The sequence below is a fragment of the Mustela lutreola genome, chromosome 7, assembly GCF_030435805.1.
Source record: "Mustela lutreola isolate mMusLut2 chromosome 7, mMusLut2.pri, whole genome shotgun sequence".
Taxonomy (NCBI): domain Eukaryota; kingdom Metazoa; phylum Chordata; class Mammalia; order Carnivora; family Mustelidae; genus Mustela; species Mustela lutreola.
In genome coordinates, this window is record NC_081296.1 from 105,486,328 (window position 1) to 105,506,423 (window position 20,096).

A 20,096-nucleotide genomic window follows, 5' to 3' on the forward strand; every position below is an offset into this window, starting at 1 on the left:
AAGATCATCTTAATCCTATCAGAAATTAAGCTGATTTGAAGCTGGGCTTTAGTCTCTAAGAGGTCTGGTCCAGTTTTAGTTCATCATTACTCTCAGGGTGTAGTCCTTTGAAGTCACCAAAAGCTTGAGAAATTTATTAGAGTCCTCCTTCTTGTCAGCTTCCAAACTCTAATTTTTGTCTTTTGGTCCTGTGGGACTGCTGAAATTCTGTCTAGTTCTAAGCCTCTAAGAGCAACCACTACTGTTGCTTTCAAAGTTTCAACTGCTTTGAGGGGGAAAAACTTCTCAAACTCTCACGGATTTTTTTTTTCTTTTGGTGTTGGCTCTCAAAATCTCATTGATTTAATAGCCTTCAGATGCCTTCAAACATATACATATACATACAGTAATCTTCTCTTAGTCCTGGGGGATATGTTCCAAGACCTACAGTGGATGCCTGAAACCACAGATAATACCAAGCCCTATATGTACAGTGTTTTTCCTATATGTGTATACCTATGATAAAGTTTAATTTATCAAGTAGGCACAGTAAGAGATTAATAACAACATACTAAAATAGAACGATTATAAAAATATACTACAAAAGAAGTTATGTGACTGGGGTCTCTCCTAATATAACTTATTGTACTGTACTCATTGTTCTTGTGATGACGTGTCATGATAAAATGCCTCCATGATGAGATGAAGTGAGGTGAATGATGTAGGCATTGAGATGTAGTGTTAGGTTACTACTGATCTTCTGACAGTATGACAGAAACAGGATTATCTGCTTCTGGACTTCTCTTGATTGCAGATAACTGAAACTGTGGATAAAGGGGGACACCTGTGTACATATATGGATACATATCCCCATCTGACACACCTTTTCTAATTGTTCTTAGAGGAGTGTTGAGCAAAACAACCTAGTCAGCCTCTGGTACATTCCTAACCATGGGCTGCAGAATGCTCTTCCTTCCTATAGTACTTTGCTTTCTTAAATTATCCAAGTCATGAAAACCTGGCTGTGTCCTAGAAGGTAGTGATTTTCAACTATCATGTACATAGAAATCTCTTGGGGTGGGGGTGCCCACTTGAAAACACACATTCTCACTCCCCTTCCTGAGATTCTGACTGATTCAAATCTAGTGTGGAGTCCAGGAATTTGCATTATTAACAAGCTTCACAAATAACTTTGGTTCAGGTAGTTCATGTATAGGACCTTGAGGACTCCTTGTTTAGAAAAGGTAGTATTTAAATATGATCAGATAGTTATTTCTTTTTTATTATTTTCAAGGATTCCCAGTTGATGCTCTTATACTGGAGGCTCCATTTACCAACATATGGGTTGCAAGTATTAATTATCCCTTGTTAAAGGTGAGTCTCTGAACCGTCTTCACAAGACGTGAACGTGTAGGCGATTTCTGCACACTTACGCTTATTAACCATTTTCTTTTCTTAACTAGTATTATATATTTCTAAGTTATTTTTTACCTGAGACAGGTTTTTAGCCAGCTGCTATTGAAGGAGGGCACAATGGCTTTTGGATTTTGTAGTTCTTCTATTTCTTCTAATAGGTTGAGATAATGGCTTATTTTTTTATTTTATTTTTATTTTATTTTTTTTTTAAAGATTTTGTTTATTTATTTGACAGAGAGAGATTACAAGTAGGCAGAGAGGCAGGCAGAGAGAGAGGAGGAAGCAGGCTCCCTGCTGAGCAGAGAGCCTGATGCGGGACTCGATCCCAGGACCCTGAGATCATGACCTGAGCCAAAGGCAGCGGCTTAACCCACTGAGCCACCCAGGCACCCGAGATAATGGCTTATTAAGAGCCAAAGCTTTTTTCCCCTCCTCTTCACTTAACTCTACCTTTTATCATGTAGTTTTTAAATAGACTTGACTTAGGTTAGTTCATTATTTTTCCCTTTTAAAGTGAAAATATGCCTCTCCTATATAATTTTTAGCTCTATGATTGTCAGCCATATATTTATCATTATTTTATGATTTTAAAAATGTCTGTAGAGAATTCAAGGAAGCTGCCAAGTGGTTTTACACAGTAGCCCAGGTAGAGAAGACAATCTTTCCAAGAAGATAAAGTTTAAAGAACTAGGCAACAAGATCTAGTTTTTTAAAAATCTGTTGTGCAGATTATCCTAATTTCATCCCATGCCTGACGCTCAACTGCTTATAGACATACCGCCTTATAAATGTTAGTCAATGAGCCAGAGAAAGAGAGAGAGAGAGAGAGAGGATTCTCAGAGGGAATACATGACCCCAAATTTTTGAACTTTGATAATGTTAGGAGGCATTTTAAGGGTACTTTAATACAGCTGCCTACTTTTGGAAACTTTTTTGTAATAAATCAGCATAGAACTTTCTGAATTTGCTTAACTATTTCAGGAGAAGGTAGCTCATTACTTCCTGGGACAGCTAATTCACAGACCACATCTTCTTGAAAAATGCCTGTATTAAAAGCTCCATCTCGATACAGAAATCCCCTCTATAATAAAAAATACTGAATGCAGAGTAATTTGAGATAATGAAACACTTTCAATTGGTTTTAGGCAATTAAGTATACATTTTAAGGTAACCACTAATTGAGCACCTATTATTATATTCTAAGTAATTACTTATAAATTCATTAATTTGTACGGATAAATCAGATACAATCCATGTATTTTGCTTCTTTTTTGAAATTCTAATTTTGAAATGAAACATGATAGGAAAATACATGATTTAACCAATAATTATGAACTGCACATCCATGTAACTAACATTTTAAGTCCAGAAGTTAGCAACACTAGCCCCTCCAGAAGTCTCCTGTAAGTCACTTCCTAATCCAATTAGCCTCCCCTTAGATGTAATCCTTAGACTGAGTTCAATGGTAAACATATCCATGCTTTCCTTTATAGTGTTACCATCTGCATGTACATCTCTAAGCAATATAATTTTGTTTTTGAACTTTATATAATTAGTAGAATTATAGAGGATGTATTCTATGTTTTTCAGTCAACATATATTTGTGGGATTTTACCCTAGAGGTATAGTTGTAGTTTGATTGCTTTCATTGCTATATAATATTTTATTATATAAATATACAATTTATTGACTTATTGTTTATGGACATTTGAGTTGCTTTCTACTTGAGGTAATTAACAACACTGCTGTTATGAATGTTCTTGAACATGTATCCTGCAAACATGGTACATATTTCACTGGAGTATACCCTAGGAGTGGAATTGCTGGACAGTAAGCTATGCATATGTTTAGCTTTAGTAATTAGAGTGCCAACCAGTTTTCCAAAGTGACTCAGCCACTTTATTCTCCCTCCTGTTGTATATGAGAGTTCCAATTGCTTCACATCCTTGTCCTAGTATGGATATCTCATTGATTAATGAAGCTGGGATTTTTTTTCATGTTTATTAGTCATTTAGGTATCTCTTGTGAGATATTTGTTCATGCTCATTTTTAAATTGTCTTTTTTGTTGTAGTTTTTCATAGGATAAGTCATTAGAAAACTACTTGTATTGCCAGTATATTCTCTTACTTTGCCTTTTCACTCCCTTAATGTTATCTTATGATGAAGAGATATTCCTAAATTTAATGTGGACCAGTTTATCAATTATCAAAATGCAGTTAATATTTTTAAGAAAAGTGTCCTGTTCAATAAAACTGTGGATACCAAAGATTATGGAGATACCCTTCTATGCTCTCTTGTAGAAAGTCCGTTTTACTTTTTATATTTAGAAGTATAATCTACAAGTATGGGTTTTTGTATGTAGGGGGTAGAAGTCCATATGGATATCCAGTTTAGTAACATTTACTAAACAAACCTTCTCTACCAATTCTGCAGTGCCAATGTTTGAATATATCAGGGCTTAATATATATGGGTTTGTTAGTAGATTCCTATTTCTTCCCCTTATCTATCTGTCTATTCTCATATGAATGCTGCATCTCCTAATTAGCATAGTTGTTTTTTTTTTTTTTTTTTAAAGAGAGAGAGTGAATGGAGGGAGGGACAGAGAGAGCGGGAGGGAGAGAAAGAATCCCAAGCAGTTTCCATACCCAGTGTGGAGCCCAAAGCATGGTTTGATCTCAGGACCCAGAGATCAAGACCTGAGCTGAAATCAAGAGTTGGACGCTCAACCAACTGAGCCACCCAGGAGTCCCTGATTACTGTAGCTTTATAATATGTTTTTATTATCTATGTAAGTTTTTCAGCTTTGTTCTTCTTATTCAAGATTTGTCTTGACTATTCTTTGTCCTTTGCATTTTGATGTACATTTTGGTATATACTCACCAATTTCTATAAAAAGCTTCCCAGGATTTTGATTAGAATTGCATTAGGTCTATATATAATTTGGGGGAAAATGATGCCTTTTTAATATTGAATTTTCTAATTTAGGAACATCATATTTATAAGTTTACTTTGATTGGTTGATTGAGGTTTTCTTAATTTTAGTTTTAGGTCAGGTTCTCCTATAAACAGAGCCCACGACAGGGACTTGATGTTCATGATTTATTGAGAGAGTGGTCTAAAGGCAAAACCTGCAAGATCATTTGAATGACGGTTATAGGATAAGGGATGGGGAAAGAGCAGAAAGGTGCCTGGATGGCTCAGTCGGTTAAGCATCTGCCTTTGGCTCAGATCACGATCTCAGAATGCTAAGCCTGGAGTCGGTCTGCTTCTCCCTATCTCTCTGCCTGCTGCTTCCCCTGCTTGTGCTCTCTCTCTGTGTCAAATAATTAAATAAAATCTTGAAAAAAAAAAAAAAGAAAGGGAAAGAAAAAGAAAGAGCTGGACAAGATGTGACTTCAAGTAAAGTGTAGCTTTGGCCTGATCCACCTGGGACTCTAAGCTTTGAGTCAACTATAGGGGGATGCTGGTTGTTTCTGCTGTCTGCAGGGTTACACAATAATTGGGGTGTGTGTGTATGACATAACCTTGGGGGCAATGGCTTCTGTTATCCAAGGCTAAGGAGAAGGGGGACAGCCAACATTTACAGCAAGAATTAGTTTTATTACTCTCTTCAAAGAACCAACTCAGACTTTGTTGATTATCTATATTGAATGCCTTCTGTTTTATTAATTTCTGGTCTTACCTTTTTATTCCCTTTCTTCTATTTTCTTAGATTCAATTTATTATTTAAAAAATTTCTAGAGATGGTACTTGGGTAATTTATTTTCAGTATTTCCTCTTTTCTAATTTATGCTTGAAGCCATATTCTACCGAAGCCATTCTTGAGATGGATCCCACAAGTTTTCAAGTGCATTTCAATTATCATTTAGTTCAAAATATTTTATAATATTATGACTTCTTTGACCTATGGGTTATTTAGATATGTATTTTATAATTTTTATACATTTGAGGATTTGATGTTTGCTATTGACTTCTAGCTTAATTCTGCCATGATCTGAGATTTCTCTCTGTATGATTTCAGTTTTTGAAATTTGTTCAGACTTGCTTTATGTCCCAACATATGGTCAATTTTGGCATATGTTCCATATGCTTGGCAAGAATATGTTCTGTTTTTGGTGCAGTGTTCTTTATGTATCAGTTAGGTAAAGATTACTAACCATGCCATTCAATTTTTCTGTATTTGCCCTGATTTTATTATTTTTTTTAAAGATTTTATTTATTTATTTGACACAGAGAGATCACAAGCAGGCAAAGAGGCAGGCAAGGAGAGAAGGGGAAGCAGGCTTCCTGGTGAGCAGAGAGCCCAATGCGGGCCTCAAACCCAGGACTCTGAGATCATGACCTGAGTCGAAGGCAGAGGCTTGATCCACTGAGCCACCCAGGCGCCCGTGCCCTGATTTTTTGACTGGTTGTTTTATCGGTTACTCGGGGCAGATTATTGAAATATCTTGCCATGATTGAGTTTATTTCTACTCCAGTTCTGTCAATTTTTGCTTTAGCTTTTTTGAGCATATGTTATACATATGTAGAGCATACATTGAGTAAGAATGTAATTTTATATCTTCCACATGAATTGATCCTTTTTTATTATGAAATATCCTTTTTGATTAGTAATGCTTCTTGATTTAAAGTCAGCATTGTGTCTAATATATCTTTGTTTTGAATAGTGTTTGCATAATATATAATTTCTATGCTTTGACTTTAAATTTTTCTGAATTCTTGTATTTAATGCATATCTCTTGTCAGCAGTATGTAGTAGGGTTTTGTTTCCTTTTCAAACAAGCTTTGTTTGTTAATTGTAGTAGTCTATTTAACTTAGTGAAATTAGGATATATTTAGGTTTAAATCTACTTTCTTACTATGTTCTTTTCTATTTGTGCCATCTTTTTTCTATTTGTGTATTTCGGTCTCTACTTTTTGCTTTCTCCTGACTTGCCAGCTGTGTCTTAAGGAGAAGAGCGGTGTTGACTGTCCATTTTACCTCTCTGAGATTCCCTCCTCTCTGGGATGACCAGACCACTCAAGATGCCTTGGCAGTTCTCTGACACCTTCACAGAAAGGTTTTTAAAATATTTTTTAGCTTTTCTAGTGTCTTCGGTAAAAGGTTTGGTTTGTAATGGTTCTTCTATTATTAGAAATGGGGAATCTTCCAATATTTTTAAGTTTGAAATTTACTTTAAAATGTCATGATAGGGGTGCCTGGGTGGCTCAGTGGGTTGAAGCCTCTGCCTTCGGCTCAGGTCATGATCCCAGGGTCCTGGGATCGAGCCCCACATCGGGCTCTCTGCTCAGCAGGGAGCTTGCTTCCTCCTCTCTCTGCCTGCCTCTCTGCCTACTTGTGATCTGTCAAATGGATGAATAAAATCTTTTAAAAAATAAATAAATAAAATGTCATGATATTTCAGTTTAATACCCTTATGGTTTAGAGGTAGAGGAGTTCTATAGTATCATGTTGTCTTAAAGAACCATAGCTCTGGCGTCTGACTCCCTGGGTTGGTTTCCAGGGCTGCCACTTAACAGCTGTATAGCCTTGGATTAATTGCTTTTAATGTTCTAATCTCCTCATCTATAAAATGGGGGTAATAATAATCTATTCCAAATGACTGTGAAAATAAATTTGTATATGAAAAGCATCTATAATAATGCCTGGGACAGAGTAAGCACTGAATAGCCATTAACTCTTTTTATGATCAGTGGAATGCCATAACTCTGAATATTCCTGTTAAATAAGAAAGTGTAGGTGGTGTGAGACATACAAATACAGTAAAAGGCATAGGTCCTTACTCTCAAGAAGCTTCCTGTCTAGTTGAGGAAGTAGGAAATTAATGGTGGATGTAAAGTAATGGCAGAGGTTTCCATAAGTCACTTTGGAATCAATTCATTACTCAAAATAGGAAGGCAGCATGACAGAGTGGGAAAAAAAAGCATGAGCTATGGAGCCAGATAGATTTGGGTTCAAATTTGGTTTTTGCCACTAACCAATTATGACCTTGGTAAGTTATTTTCCTTCTCTGAGTTTTCCCATCTTCAAATAATGGGGATGATACTGCCTACTGCCCAAGGTTGTTCAGAAGTTTAAATTAAGTGAGATAATCATTGCAAAGTACCCAGCTCCTAGCGGGGACTCAACAAATGTGTTCCCTTTTCCCACTTTTTCCATTGCTAAGTAGACTAAGGTAGGTGCTAGGGTAGGATGCAGAACAGTCATTTCAGGGTAGGAAGAGTTCAGGGAAGAGAAGGGCTTTGTGTGCAGGTATGGTCAGTGAAGACTTACAGAGAGATAGGATCTAAGCTCTTTTCTTTTTTTTTTTTTTAAAGATTTTATTTATTTGACAGAGAGAGAGAAATCACAAGTAGGCAGAGAGGCAGGCAGAGAGAGAGAGGGGGGGAGGAAGCGGGCTCCCTGCGGAGCAGAGAGCCCGATGCGGGGCTCGATCCCAGGACCCCGGGATCATGACCTGAGCCGAAGGCAGAGGCTTTACCCACTGAGCCACCCAGGCGCCCCTAAGCTCTTTTCTTGAAAGTAAGGGAGAGCAGTTAGGAAACACAGAGAGGAGGGCAGAGTGTGACCCAAGGCACATGGCTGGAGTGGGGAAGCTATGTGCTATAAAATACCTGAGTCCTATAAGGCTTCCATGAAAGATCTTGAACACTTGTCATCCTTTTCAATCCTCATAACAAGTCTGAGTTTGGCATCATTGCCTCCACTTAGAGCGGAGGGAAATGCGGCTCCGAGGCTTGCCCAACTGTTATATGTCCCATAAGAGGAGGAAACAGGACTCAATCCTACATCTTCTAACTCGAGGCAGATGGATTGGAGGTGTGCAGCCTTTGGAATGAAAGATTGTGGCCAGATGTGGATGGGCTTGCTGCCAGGATGGGAGTTTCTTACTTTGTTTTTAAGAAGCTTATGTGATACTACCAAAGCTTTGTGACAATACATTTCCCATACTAGTCTTTTAAGAATATTTACTTAGCAGCATTCCAGAAGAGAGAGGAGGCAGGAAGACCAATGAGGCGCCCATCGATGTGGTCTGGGCTAGAGGGGATGGTATGACCTCTGAGTCTCAAGGAGCACCGCTGGCTGATGAGGAATGGGGTGGGGGGGGGTAGATTGACTTGGGCTTGCTTTCTTCTTATTCCTTTGGAATTTGAGATGAACTGCTGAAGGGCTTCTCTTATTGAATTTTCCTCAGAGAAGTCCTAATTCCAGGAGTGTTAGAATCAGGAGACAAAGACAAAAGAAACAAAACAAGAAATCTTGCCCTTAGTTATGGATAAGAGAAGGAGAAAGGAAAAGGGGCAGGATAGGCAGTGTTAGGATCTCCAGACGGCACCTGAATGCAAATCATTTGCCATGAGACCGTGCAAAAAATGCAAGCCAGACACATTCCCATGAAAATGTGGAAGCTCCTGGAAATAGCAGGCCTAGGCCAAAACTGTGAAACGGATATTCATCTTTACTGGACCCAGCTTCCCTGTTCTGTGCTAATTTCCTTACAAGGACACCAACTACTTTTTAAAAGCAGGAAAACAAATGTTTAAAGCTCATTATATTTAGAAAGATGCTATTCTCTGTATTACTACAGTTCAGAGTAGAAGGCTACAACAGATGATGTATTAGAGCAGCTGACTCTCTTTCTCCCTATGATAAAGGGCAATGATTCGCAAAATCTAAAAATTCCTTCCACAATGAGCAGAATTCTTTTCTTTTTAAACTGGCCCCAGTGCTGTACTTAGTTCCTTCCTTCAGCAATGTCCCATCATAGACATAGCACCTTCCTCCCCACGCCCCCTTCAGGCACAATGGAGGAAGACATGTAATACTTTTCTGGTCTTTTCTCTTGGCATATCTATTCCAAGGAATAAAATCTGAATGAAATTCAAGTCACACTACGGTGAACATGACAGAGAATAGCTTACTGTGTATGCCAGGGATATGGGCCCAGTAGATTCAGTCCATCTGCAACAAGTCTTTATTCTAAAGTGTCCGTTAGGTTCCAGAAATTTCCCAGGTTCTAGGAATACCACAGGGAATAAAAAAAGTTGTGGCCTGACTTCCTGTGAAGTGTATGTACTTACTGTAGGGAAGTCAGGTAGGAGACAAATACACAACAAGCTGATTTTCAGGACGAGAAGTGCTGTGACAGGGGGTGGACTGGTGGGTGGATGGGGGGTTGGTAGGGAAAGTTTCTCTGAAGAAACTATCGTCTGAGCTGAGCCTTGCCTGACAAGAGGCTGTCATGGGAAAATCTGGGTCTTGAGCTGAGGGAAAGGAGAGACATGGGCCCTGAGGTAGATTCCAGCCTGTGTGGTAGATTCCAGATGTGTTCCAGGAGAAGGCAGCATGGCCCGAGTGTGGATAGGAGTGGGCTGAGAGGACAGACAGGTGACAGCCAGATTCTGTGGGCCCCAGAGCCCAAGGTGATGCAAAAAGTTAGAAAGAAGAAACAAATCATGCCTAATCCCCACCATCCACAAACAATCACTGTTAACATTGTGTTGTTTTTGCTTCCCATATTTCTTTAAAATACAAATAGCACCATTAACTCTATCTTCACATTTGTAAAAGAGCGGTGATAGATGCATAACCTAAAAATTGCTTCTACAGTGAACATAATTAACTAGTCTAGTTACTGAAGAGAGTATTCTGATTAGTCAAAAATTCTCATGCCAGGGGCACCTGGGTGGCTCAGTGGGTTAAGCCTCTGCCTTCGGCTCAGGTCATGATCCCAGGGTCCTGGGATCGAGCCCCACATCGGGCTCTCTGCTCTGCAGGGAGCCTGCTTCCTCCTCTCTCTCTGCCTGCCTCTCTGCCTACTTGTGATCTCTGTCAGATAAATAAAGAAAAAATCTTAAAAAAAAAAAATTCTCATGCCAAACTATGGAAAGAGTCCAAATGTCCATGAGCTGATGAGTGGATGAAGAAGTGGTGGTTGTGTGTGTGTATCTGAATAATATTCCACTGTATGTATATATATGTGTATATATATACATATATATATACACACAAACACACATATAAACCCCTCTCCTTTCTTCCTTTTTGTATTTTCCAATTTCCCTACAATGACATGAGTTACTTTCAAAATCATGAGGTTTTTTAAAAAGTTGATTATATGTAGGAAGTTGCTACTTTCTACATTAGTATAGTTCATGTAGGAAAACATAACAAATGACAGAGATATAGGTCATGCTTTAATTTTTTTTCTTTTTAAAAAACAGATTTACCGGAAACTTCCAGGATTTTTACGCACGCTTATGGATGCCCTGAGAAAAGACAAAATAGTCTTCCCTAATGATGAAAAGTAAGCTAATGATGAAAAGATGTCCATTTTTACTATATTTAGGGGATTCTGGGGCATAACTATCATGTGACTTACTGAATGTGTAGATAAGAATTCTTAGATGGGCACTAAACTTTGAGGTAACGTGTCCACAAATTTTTAGTTTTTGATATTTTCCTCATGTCTAACTTGATGACTTATGAAGTCGATACTTTCTCTTAAGTCATAAAGGGGGTTGTAGATTTAGAGTCTACAGGACCCTTTACAGGTGCTCTGAGAGGGTCTAGTCTAATGTCCCTTGGCGGATCCCTGACTTCTAGGCCTTGTTCCCCATGTAACCAAAACCCACTCACCATTCAGTCTTTTGACCCAACAGCAAGCCCAATGACCAGAATTCGGCAAGTTAGCCCCTCACAGCTGATTTTAAGAGTGCCTCCAAATGGGCGGTTGTTATCAGTACTTTATGTAGACACACTTGAAGGATCTAAACTTCTCAGGAGTAACAGTGAGTCACTGTGACAGGACAGATGCATATCAGAATTTGGGAAGTTTTGTTTGAGCAAGTTAAAATGAAGAACAAGTCTTCTTCGTGTCATAGCCTTTCTGAGGTTGACGAGGAAGCTGATTAATCCTGTTAATCGTGTGTCCATCTGTACATTTATATGGAAAAGTAAATGCATTGCTACAGAGTTCTCTTTAGTCCTATGGTAGTTCTTGCTATTTTTGAGTTTTGAGTTGTTTCATTTCTTCGATCTAATCTTTTAGTTAAAATATGCCAAATATTATGAAATAAGGTAGAATAAGGAAAAAGATGAGGTTCTTTTAACTGTACAAATTGAGTGTTTTTAGTATTTTTCTTCTTATTAAAAAATCATACAGAAATAAATTAATTAAATACCTAATTAAATTATGTGAGTCAACAGAGAGAGATAATCTTTCCTGGAAGAAAAAAACAGTTACTATATGAAGTTTATTATGTATGAAGTTGTCATTCCTGGGAGGAGAAGAAAGAGAGATCTTATATTTTGAGGCAAATTTCATGTTTTACTAAAGCTTTAACTTAGAAGAAGAGAAATCCCAACCTATAATTCTTTAACTGAATGCTTTTCTTCTACTTGTGCCTAGTGTTAAATTCCTGTCTTCTCCCCTTCTCATCATACATGGTGAGGATGACAAGACGGTGCCTTTGGAGTTTGGAAAGAAGGTAAACGAAGAACTCAGTGCTGCCTGAAACATACCATATGTGTTGCACCATTTTCTCATTTAGCCAGACTTTGAGATTAGATCCCACAGGAGGGTCTCTGACATTATAAGGGATTCTGTACGCCCCTCAATGGCCATGCTCATGGTGTCTATGTTCTGCATCAGTGTGCTATGCTGCGGAGCTTGAAGGAGTGTTTGTGGTGGATCCTCATCTGAACACATATGTGTGGATCTACAAGGGTAGAGAAAATCCCAGGCAGCTGCATCAACCTCCATGTAGTCTCTCCCATTGTGGCTCAAAAGTGGGATTCAGTTTCTTTTCTTTTAGACGAATAGAGTGGGTCTGTCGCAGTTCCTGTCCGCTTGCAGGGAGGGCGTTGGCAAGAGAAGGATGAGGTTCTGTCAGTGTTCCTTAGCTGTGCAGCTTTTAGTTCCTTAGCTGTAGAGGTAGCCAACACCAGCAGTTGGGGAAGGGTGGTAGAAGAGTCCCTTATCTCTGACTTAATGGGACTAAGTCCCCAAGTTAGCTGTTCTGTACCCTTTGAGGAAAATTAAATTAGAAAAACACCACCTTTGATGATCAGCCTTTGAGTCTCTATCTTTCTGTCCCATGCAGCTCTATGAAATTGCACACAACGCTTACAGGAACAAAGAGAGGGTCAAGATGGTGGTCTTTCCCCCTGGTTTCCAACACAACTTCCTCTGTAGAAGCCCCACACTACTAAACACTGTGAGGTAAGAGCTAATTTGCTAAATGCTAAATGATTTGCTAAATCCTTCTCTTAAAGGTAATTAGGGCTGCTCTGGCTTTACTTAGACCAGGAAGTGGAGAAAGCATGTGAGCTGACCTAGGTCCTTTTTTTGCAGAGAGTTCCTGAGTGAGCAGTGGGCATGAGGCCTGAGAGTACCAGAAATCTGCAGTGAAGACTTGGTCCAGACACCACCCACGATGCATATTTTTTACGTAAAGTTGTACTGGGCTGCTTGGATGAGCTGAAGTCACTGACATTTCTACAAGTCACTTGCCATTTTAGGGAAAGCATGGATGTTGGGCGTTATTGAAAGTTCTCATTTAGCTTGTAGTCTACTTTGAGGAACAAACTGAAATCTCATTGTAGAGTATCAGAATTTGGTAAAATTTGGATCCCTTCTAAAAATGTGTGGTTACCAAATATCCTGGGGCTGTGAACAAGGTGGTCTTTAGTTGGGACTTAACAGGGTAAGAATGGTGCTATAATGTAGTTAAGTAATTTGTGTTTTAGTTAATTTAAATGGCATTAAAGAGTTCCAAGTATCTTCTAGCTTTTTGAATAGCCCTGGAGAAAGTCCTAGCCTGCCTCTCAATCTACCATCAAATAACAAGTTTTGGCACTCATGTAGCCCTTGTAAATTGATACTTTATTTTTAGTCCGAATACAGTCATACACTTGCCCTCCCAATTCCCAGAAATTCCTAACCAGATTATTAGCTAACAAAATAAAACAAAAATCAAAGAATATTGTAAAAGGGTTTAAATCCAGTAAGAAGTTATTTTTTTTTTTCTCGAGACGTTTTACAACTTACTTTCCATTGTCTTTGTTCACCCCATTGCTAGATTCATTGGATAGGGAAATCTTGAGATCTGAAGGCTCCATGTTCCAGATGTCCCTGGCATATTCCTTAATTGTTCGGTCACTAGAGAATTTCCCTGCAGCAGCTATATTTTTGAGTACCATTGTGTTCCAGGCCTTTGGATTCTGTAAAGAACACATACATATGGCCTATGGCCTGAGCACCCATCCAACTTTATGACGAACGCTAGGCCAAGCATATCCAAGCACATTCCATGGGGAAAAATGACAGGATACAGTTGTAGTGAGTCATAAATACACTTGTTTCACAGCTTAGAGCTAGAGAGGGTAGATCATGCTTTTTCTCCTTCTTAGAGTGTATTTCTCTTAAGAAGGAAAAAGAGTATTTTTCATTTTAAGAGAAACCATGGATGTAAATTCCCTAATTGGTAATTATTGCTATGGTTACAATATTTTGGCATGCAAGCCATATCCCCATGCTTTATTTTTTTAAATTTCACCTCCCTTTAAACAAGAGGGGAAGGAAGGGACTAATGTTCATTATCTGCTAGATGCTGTGTCAAGAGATTTAATCTGTGGCTTACATCATCGTGTGAAAAACATGACTCTAGAATGTTAGTTGTTGTTCAGAGGAACAATGTAATGGGACAGTTTATTGACCTACTTCTCCTTTCTTGTTCTTTCTGAAGGTAGACACCCCAGCTTTATCCTGAATTCCAAATACTCTACTGGGGTTTCAAAACAGGATCAATTAAGGCCTTATCCTTGAAAAAAAAATATTCTATCCAAATTTTATAATTATGTAAAGTAATATAATAAGCTATTTATTTCATACCCTCATGATTTTTAAAAGAACTCTAAAAGTTGGTTAAAAATGGCCAGAACATTGGTGCCTGGATGGTGCATCCAACACTTGGTTTTGGCTCAGTCACAGTCTCAGGGTTGTGAGATCAAGTCCTGCATCTGGCTCTGCACTCAGCTCGGAGTCTGCTTCAGCTTCTCTCCCCCTGTCCCTCTGCCTCACCCCCTCACCCCCACTCTCTCTCACTCAAAAAATTAAATAAATTTTAAAAAAAAGAAAAATACCAGACCATCACTCAAAGCCATTAGCCATGTATTATGAAAATTTAAAAGAAAAACTGAAACTATGATTATGCCATAAGGTACTGTATCACAGAGTCTAAAATTCGTTTATTTAAACTTTGAAAACCTACTAAATAAGAAGAAAGTAAACCATTTAAATGGATAATGAATAGACTTCTCAACATGTTTCTAAGCATAACAATATGATAATTGTTATGAGTAAAAACTGCAATTAGCACTAATGAACAGGAAAGATTGAACCAAATCCTGGGCTTTGAGATGGGCATCTTTGGATTTGGGCCATAGATTTAGCAAAAGAGATCCATTGTACAAAACTGGCATTCACACTTGTCCTTGCCCTTGGTCATATTTTCCTTTCCTGCTTCCTTTATATTTCTTTTCCTCTGGAGCCATTCTACACACAAATACAAGTGGAGATCAAGAGGAAAGAGCTGGAGTTAACCGTTTTCTTTCCGTCTTTGAGTTCTGGGAGGCAGGTAGTCAGCCACTCAGCTTGACTCGAGTACTGCCCCTGCTGGCTGATGGCCACTAACTTTAATTTACTCTGGTCTATGCATTTTGGGGGGACTAGATATGGTTCTACCAGAACATAAGGTCTGAATATCCTGGACAGCAGCCTCACTTCTCTTTTTGGATTGGTTAATGGGGCCCTGTTATTTAGATTTAATAAAAGAAACAAAAATTTTAACCGTAGTAAACTGGTTTCGTTTATGGTCTTGGCAGTGTACTCACCATGTACAGCTGGCTGACTTTTTCTTGACACTTGACATAGGCTTCATAGTCTGCAAAGACTTTAAACCTGTTTTTTTGTGATTAGAAGGAAAAAACAAAATAACAAAAAGCTTCATTAAAATATATGTGCTAAGATTCCACCTAGAATTATCTTTTGCTTTTTAAGATTTATTTATTTGAGAGAGAGAGAGAGCATGCAAACATGAGCAGGGGGAGGGGGAAAAGGGGGAGGGAGGGGAAGGGAGAGAATACCAAGCAGACTCTGGGTATTCTCAGCACAGAGCCTGATGTGAGGTTTGATCTCAGGACCCTAAGACTATGACTTGAACTAAAACCAAGAGTCGGATGCTTAACTGACTGAGCCATCCAAGTGCACCCTCCCCTTGACAAATTCTCTTTTGTGTAATGTCAGGCATGGCTGGTTTACCAAACTTACATTTCTATTCATTATAGTTTTAACCAGCCTTCAACATTTATATGGTTCTTCCCACATGTAAGAATGTCAACATATGGATGCACTTGAAAGCTGGGTGTACCAGGAAAGAGAAAAAGAATCCCAGATTTGTGGGTCTTATTCTTAAACCTTCCTAGTATAGTTAGTAGAGACTATCTGATTTTTCAAGTGTAGATTAGCTTCTCAAATCACAGACCTATGCTAATTACACAGAGGCACTGTAGTTGGTTTAGATGTTCTTATCCCCTTTTCATGGCCCAAATAGCACGATCTTCTTGTGGGAACTCACCTGTCATAATAAAATAGCATGTTGATTACATCTTTGAAGAGGTCAGGCTGCTGGGGAGAGAAGAAGCCATTGTCAATTTGGTCAATGGCCAGCTTCAGCTCTGGAAGTGCCTCGTAATATTCTTTTGCCTCATACCTGTGGGATGAGAGAGTGGGTGATAAGAAAAATGTTCCATTAGTGGGTGTGATTAATAATACACTAGACAGGTGACTTACAGGGAAAACGGCAGAGTAGGAAGACCCTAACCTCACTTTGTGCCACAGATACAGCTAGATAACACCCACATCAATGTAAATTACTGAGAAAACCATCTGTCCAGAGCTAAATCTGGAGAAGAAGTCACATTAAAGAAGGTGGGAAGGATAGAGATGTGGTTGGGAGTTAAATGAACCCATGGGACTGTGTGTAGGAAGGAGGGATGCTGCTGGCATAGAGACGGTAGAAAAACACCCTTACACTGGAGCCCACATGGGGCAGATGAATCCTCCTAACATCTGGCTTGAAAACCAGAGGGATTGAATTTTTTGAGTTCTTACAATCAGTGAGGCTTACCACCTGGGACTTTAAAAAAAATCAGCAGGCTTGGCTCTGAGAGAAGGGGGAGAGCAACAGGAAACTGAGTCCCTGGCCTTAAAGAGACAGCACAGCAAGCAACCCAGGCAGTTACAGTATAGAAGCCATAGTTTGAAATACACCAGGGGTATCCTGGAGGGAGATGTGTTTATTCATCTCAAAGCATATGCTGGATGGGCAGGGAACTTTAGGAGACCTCTTCAGGAACAAAGGAGCTGTGGGCCACGGTTTCCCTTCCCTGTCCCCCAGTTTAGCCATGTGGACACCTGTGGAAACAAATGCTACGCCAACACTTGCTACTTAACTTACTAACAGTGTGCCCGGGCCCCCAGGTCATCTGCAGATATGTCCCACCACCTCCAGGTCCCCTCCAGGTCCCCTCCCACAGCAGACCTGTGCAAACCTGGCTGATACTGCCCACCCTGCGCCTGTGTTCTCCTATGGTCCTGCCCCCTACAATGTGCTCTTAGCGGGAGTCCATCCAAAGTGGGGCCAGGAACCTAGCAGTGTGCTAGTAGCCACAAAAGGGGGCACCACCACTCCAAAGTGACTCCTGCTCCATGGAGGGAGAGGGGAATATAACTACATGCAACAATCAGACTGCAGCCCCAGCAACGGGCCAGGGGGCAGACAGCTGGTCTGTCTACAAGCACTGCCTGCCAATAAAAGCTTCTCAGGGCTTGGCATAGGGAGAGTGCCCTGCACTTTGTTGGGGCTGCAGCTCTGGCAAATGCCTGTTCTGATTCCACTCAAGCCTGAGGCAGCCCCAGCCTGGCTCCTGCACAACACAAGAACCAAACTGTGCCCACAAAAGGCAAAGAGAACCACTGCAGACAACTGGATTGAAGGGGAAAAGGGGCTCAGCTACAATAGCAGAGTGCATGTGATATGCATAGAAGACACCCCTGAAGCACCAGGTTCTGGTGAACAGGGGACTCTGCACTCTAGGGCACTGCTGAACTCTTCTTCATGAGGCCACTACTTTTAAGAGCAGGAGATGTAGTTGACTTTCTCAACACACATAAAAAGACACATAAAGTTAGGCAAAATGGGGGACAGAGGAAATGTCCCAAATGAAGGGACAGGACAAAATCAGAGCATGAGACCTAAACAAAATGGAGATTAGTAATGTAATATGTCTGATAGAGTTTTTACAGTAATGGTCTTAAGATACTCACAGGAATTGAGAAGAGTGCAGGACCTCAATGAGATCCTTAACAAAGGGAAAGAAAATATAAAAATGAACCAGAGATGGAGAACTTAAAAACTGAAATTAAAAATACATTAGCTAGAATAAATAGATGAGAAGAAGTAGAAGACAGGATTAGCTATCTGGAGGACAGAGTACTGTAAAGTAATTGTGAACATGAGAGAGAAAAAAATAGTAAATGAAAATAGACATGGAATTCAGTGACACCATCAAGTGTAGTAACATTCATATTATAAGGATTCCAGAAGACGACTAAGATAAGGGGGCAGAAATTTTATTTGAAGAAATAACAGCTGAAAACTTTCCAAATCTGGTCAAGGAAACAGAAATCCAGATCTAGGATTCACAGAGAGCCCCCAACAAGATCAATCCAAGGAGGTCTACCCCCAAACACACAGTAATTAAAATGGCAAAAAGTAGTGATAAAGAGAGAAATTTAAAAGCAGCAAGAGAAAAGAAAATAGTTATATACAAGGGAAACCCCATAAGGCTGTGAGCTGATTTACAGCAGAAACTCTGCAGTCTAGAAGAGAGTGGCATGATATATTCAAAGTGCTGAAAAAAAAAAAATTATTCAGAGAAGAAGGAGAGAGAAAGGGTTTTCCAGACAAACAAAAGTTAAAGGAATTCGTGACCACTAAACCAGCCCTATGGGAAATGTTAAAAAGGATTCTTTGAGTGGAAAGGAATGAACATAAGTAGGAGTAAGAAAAGTAGGAAGCACAAAAGCAATAAATACAATAAATAAGTACATCTATAAAAATCAGTCAAGGGGGTGCACCCGGATGGCTCAGTTGGTTACACATCTGCCTTTAGCTCAGATCATGATCCCAGGGTCCTGGGATTGAGCCCCATGTTGGGCTCCTTGCTCAGTGGAGAGCCAGCTTCTCCCCTACCACCTGCTCTCTCTGCCCCCTTTCCTCTGTTCATGCTCTTTCTCTCTCAAATAAATGAAATATTAAAAAAAAAATCAGTCAAGGGATCTATCAAATCAAAGAATGTGAAATATGATACCACATACCTAAAATGTTGGTGGGGAGAGTAAAGAATAGGTTCAAACTTAAGTAGCTATCAACTTAATAGACACTGCTATATACATAAGATGTTAAATAAAACCTAATGATAACCACAAATCAAAAACCAGTAATAGATATGCAAAAACAAACATAAGAAGAAAACAGGAAAGGAACAAAGAAAAACTACAGAAACAACCATAAAACAAGTAGCAAAATGGCAATATGTACATACCTATCAATAATTATTCTGAATGTAAATGGACTAAACATTCAAATCAAAAGACATAGGGTGATGGAATGGATTAAAAAAAATAAGATATAAATAAATATATATAAATAAACAATAATCTATACGCTCTCTAAGATGCGTACTTTGGACATAAGGACACACATAGATTGAAAGTGAAGAGATGGAGGGGTGTCTGGGTGGTTAAGTTAATTAAGTGCTTGCCTTGGGCTTAGCTCATGATCTCAGGGTTCTGGGATCAACCCCAGCAACCAGCTCCCTTCTCAGTGGGGAATTGTTCCCTCTCCCTTTCCCCTCTCCCTGATGCTCCCTGCCCATGTTCTCTCTCTTGAAGAAATAAATAAAATCTTAATAGCTAACATCATACTCAATACTGAAAACCTAAAAGCTCTTCCCCTAAAGTCAGGAACAAGATAAGAATGCCCACTCTCACCACTTTTATTCAACATAATACTGGAAGTCCTAGTCACAGCAATCAGACAACAACAAAAGGCATCCAAATTGGTAAGGAAGAAGTAAAACCTTCACTATTTCCAGAAGACATCATATTACATATAGAAAACCCTAGACTCTGCAGAAAAACTACTAGAACTGACAAATCCATTAAAATCATGGGATAGATAAATAAGTATACAGAAGTCTTTCATTTTTATACTAATAATGAAGTGGCAGAAGAAGAAATTAAGAATTCCAGGAGGAGGCAACATGGCGGAGGAGTAGTGGATTGAAATGACATCAGGTCGCAGGAGTTCAGCTAGATAGTTATCAAACCATTCTGAACACCTACAAACTCAACAAGAGATAGAAGAGAAGAAGAGCAGCAATTCTAGGAACAGAAAATAGACCACCTTCTGAAAGGTAGGACGTGCAGAGAAGTGAATCTGAGGAGATGGGAAGATAGACCATGGGAGGGAGGAGCCGGCTCCCAGCAAATGTGGGAGGAGTGGAGCACAAAATTGGAACTTTTAGAAGTCTGCTCCACTGAGGCACATTGCTGTAGAGGCTAAGGAGGG

At 39.4% G+C, this 20,096-nt stretch overlaps 2 protein-coding genes across 2 annotated transcripts in view; one reads left to right on the forward strand and one right to left on the reverse strand.

The window, feature by feature from the left end:
• Positions 1–13,189, forward strand: part of ABHD12B (abhydrolase domain containing 12B) — a 31,849-nt gene extending 18,660 nt beyond the window's left edge. The window contains exons 9-13 of the mRNA XM_059182071.1: positions 1,274–1,353; positions 10,623–10,705; positions 11,810–11,888; positions 12,504–12,622; positions 12,755–13,189. Of these exons, the coding sequence (XP_059038054.1) occupies positions 1,274–1,353; positions 10,623–10,705; positions 11,810–11,888; positions 12,504–12,622; positions 12,755–12,782 (389 nt within the window). The 3' untranslated portion in view covers positions 12,783–13,189. The remainder of the gene's footprint in view (positions 1–1,273; positions 1,354–10,622; positions 10,706–11,809; positions 11,889–12,503; positions 12,623–12,754) is intronic.
• A 77-nt stretch (positions 13,190–13,266) lies between these two features.
• The window catches only part of PYGL (glycogen phosphorylase L), a 41,038-nt gene continuing 34,208 nt past the window's right edge, over positions 13,267–20,096 (reverse strand). The window contains exons 18-20 of the mRNA XM_059182070.1: positions 16,038–16,172; positions 15,295–15,361; positions 13,267–13,623 (exon numbers count right to left, since the gene is read on the reverse strand). Coding sequence (XP_059038053.1) covers positions 13,447–13,623; positions 15,295–15,361; positions 16,038–16,172 — 379 coding nt within the window. The 3' untranslated portion in view covers positions 13,267–13,446. The remainder of the gene's footprint in view (positions 13,624–15,294; positions 15,362–16,037; positions 16,173–20,096) is intronic.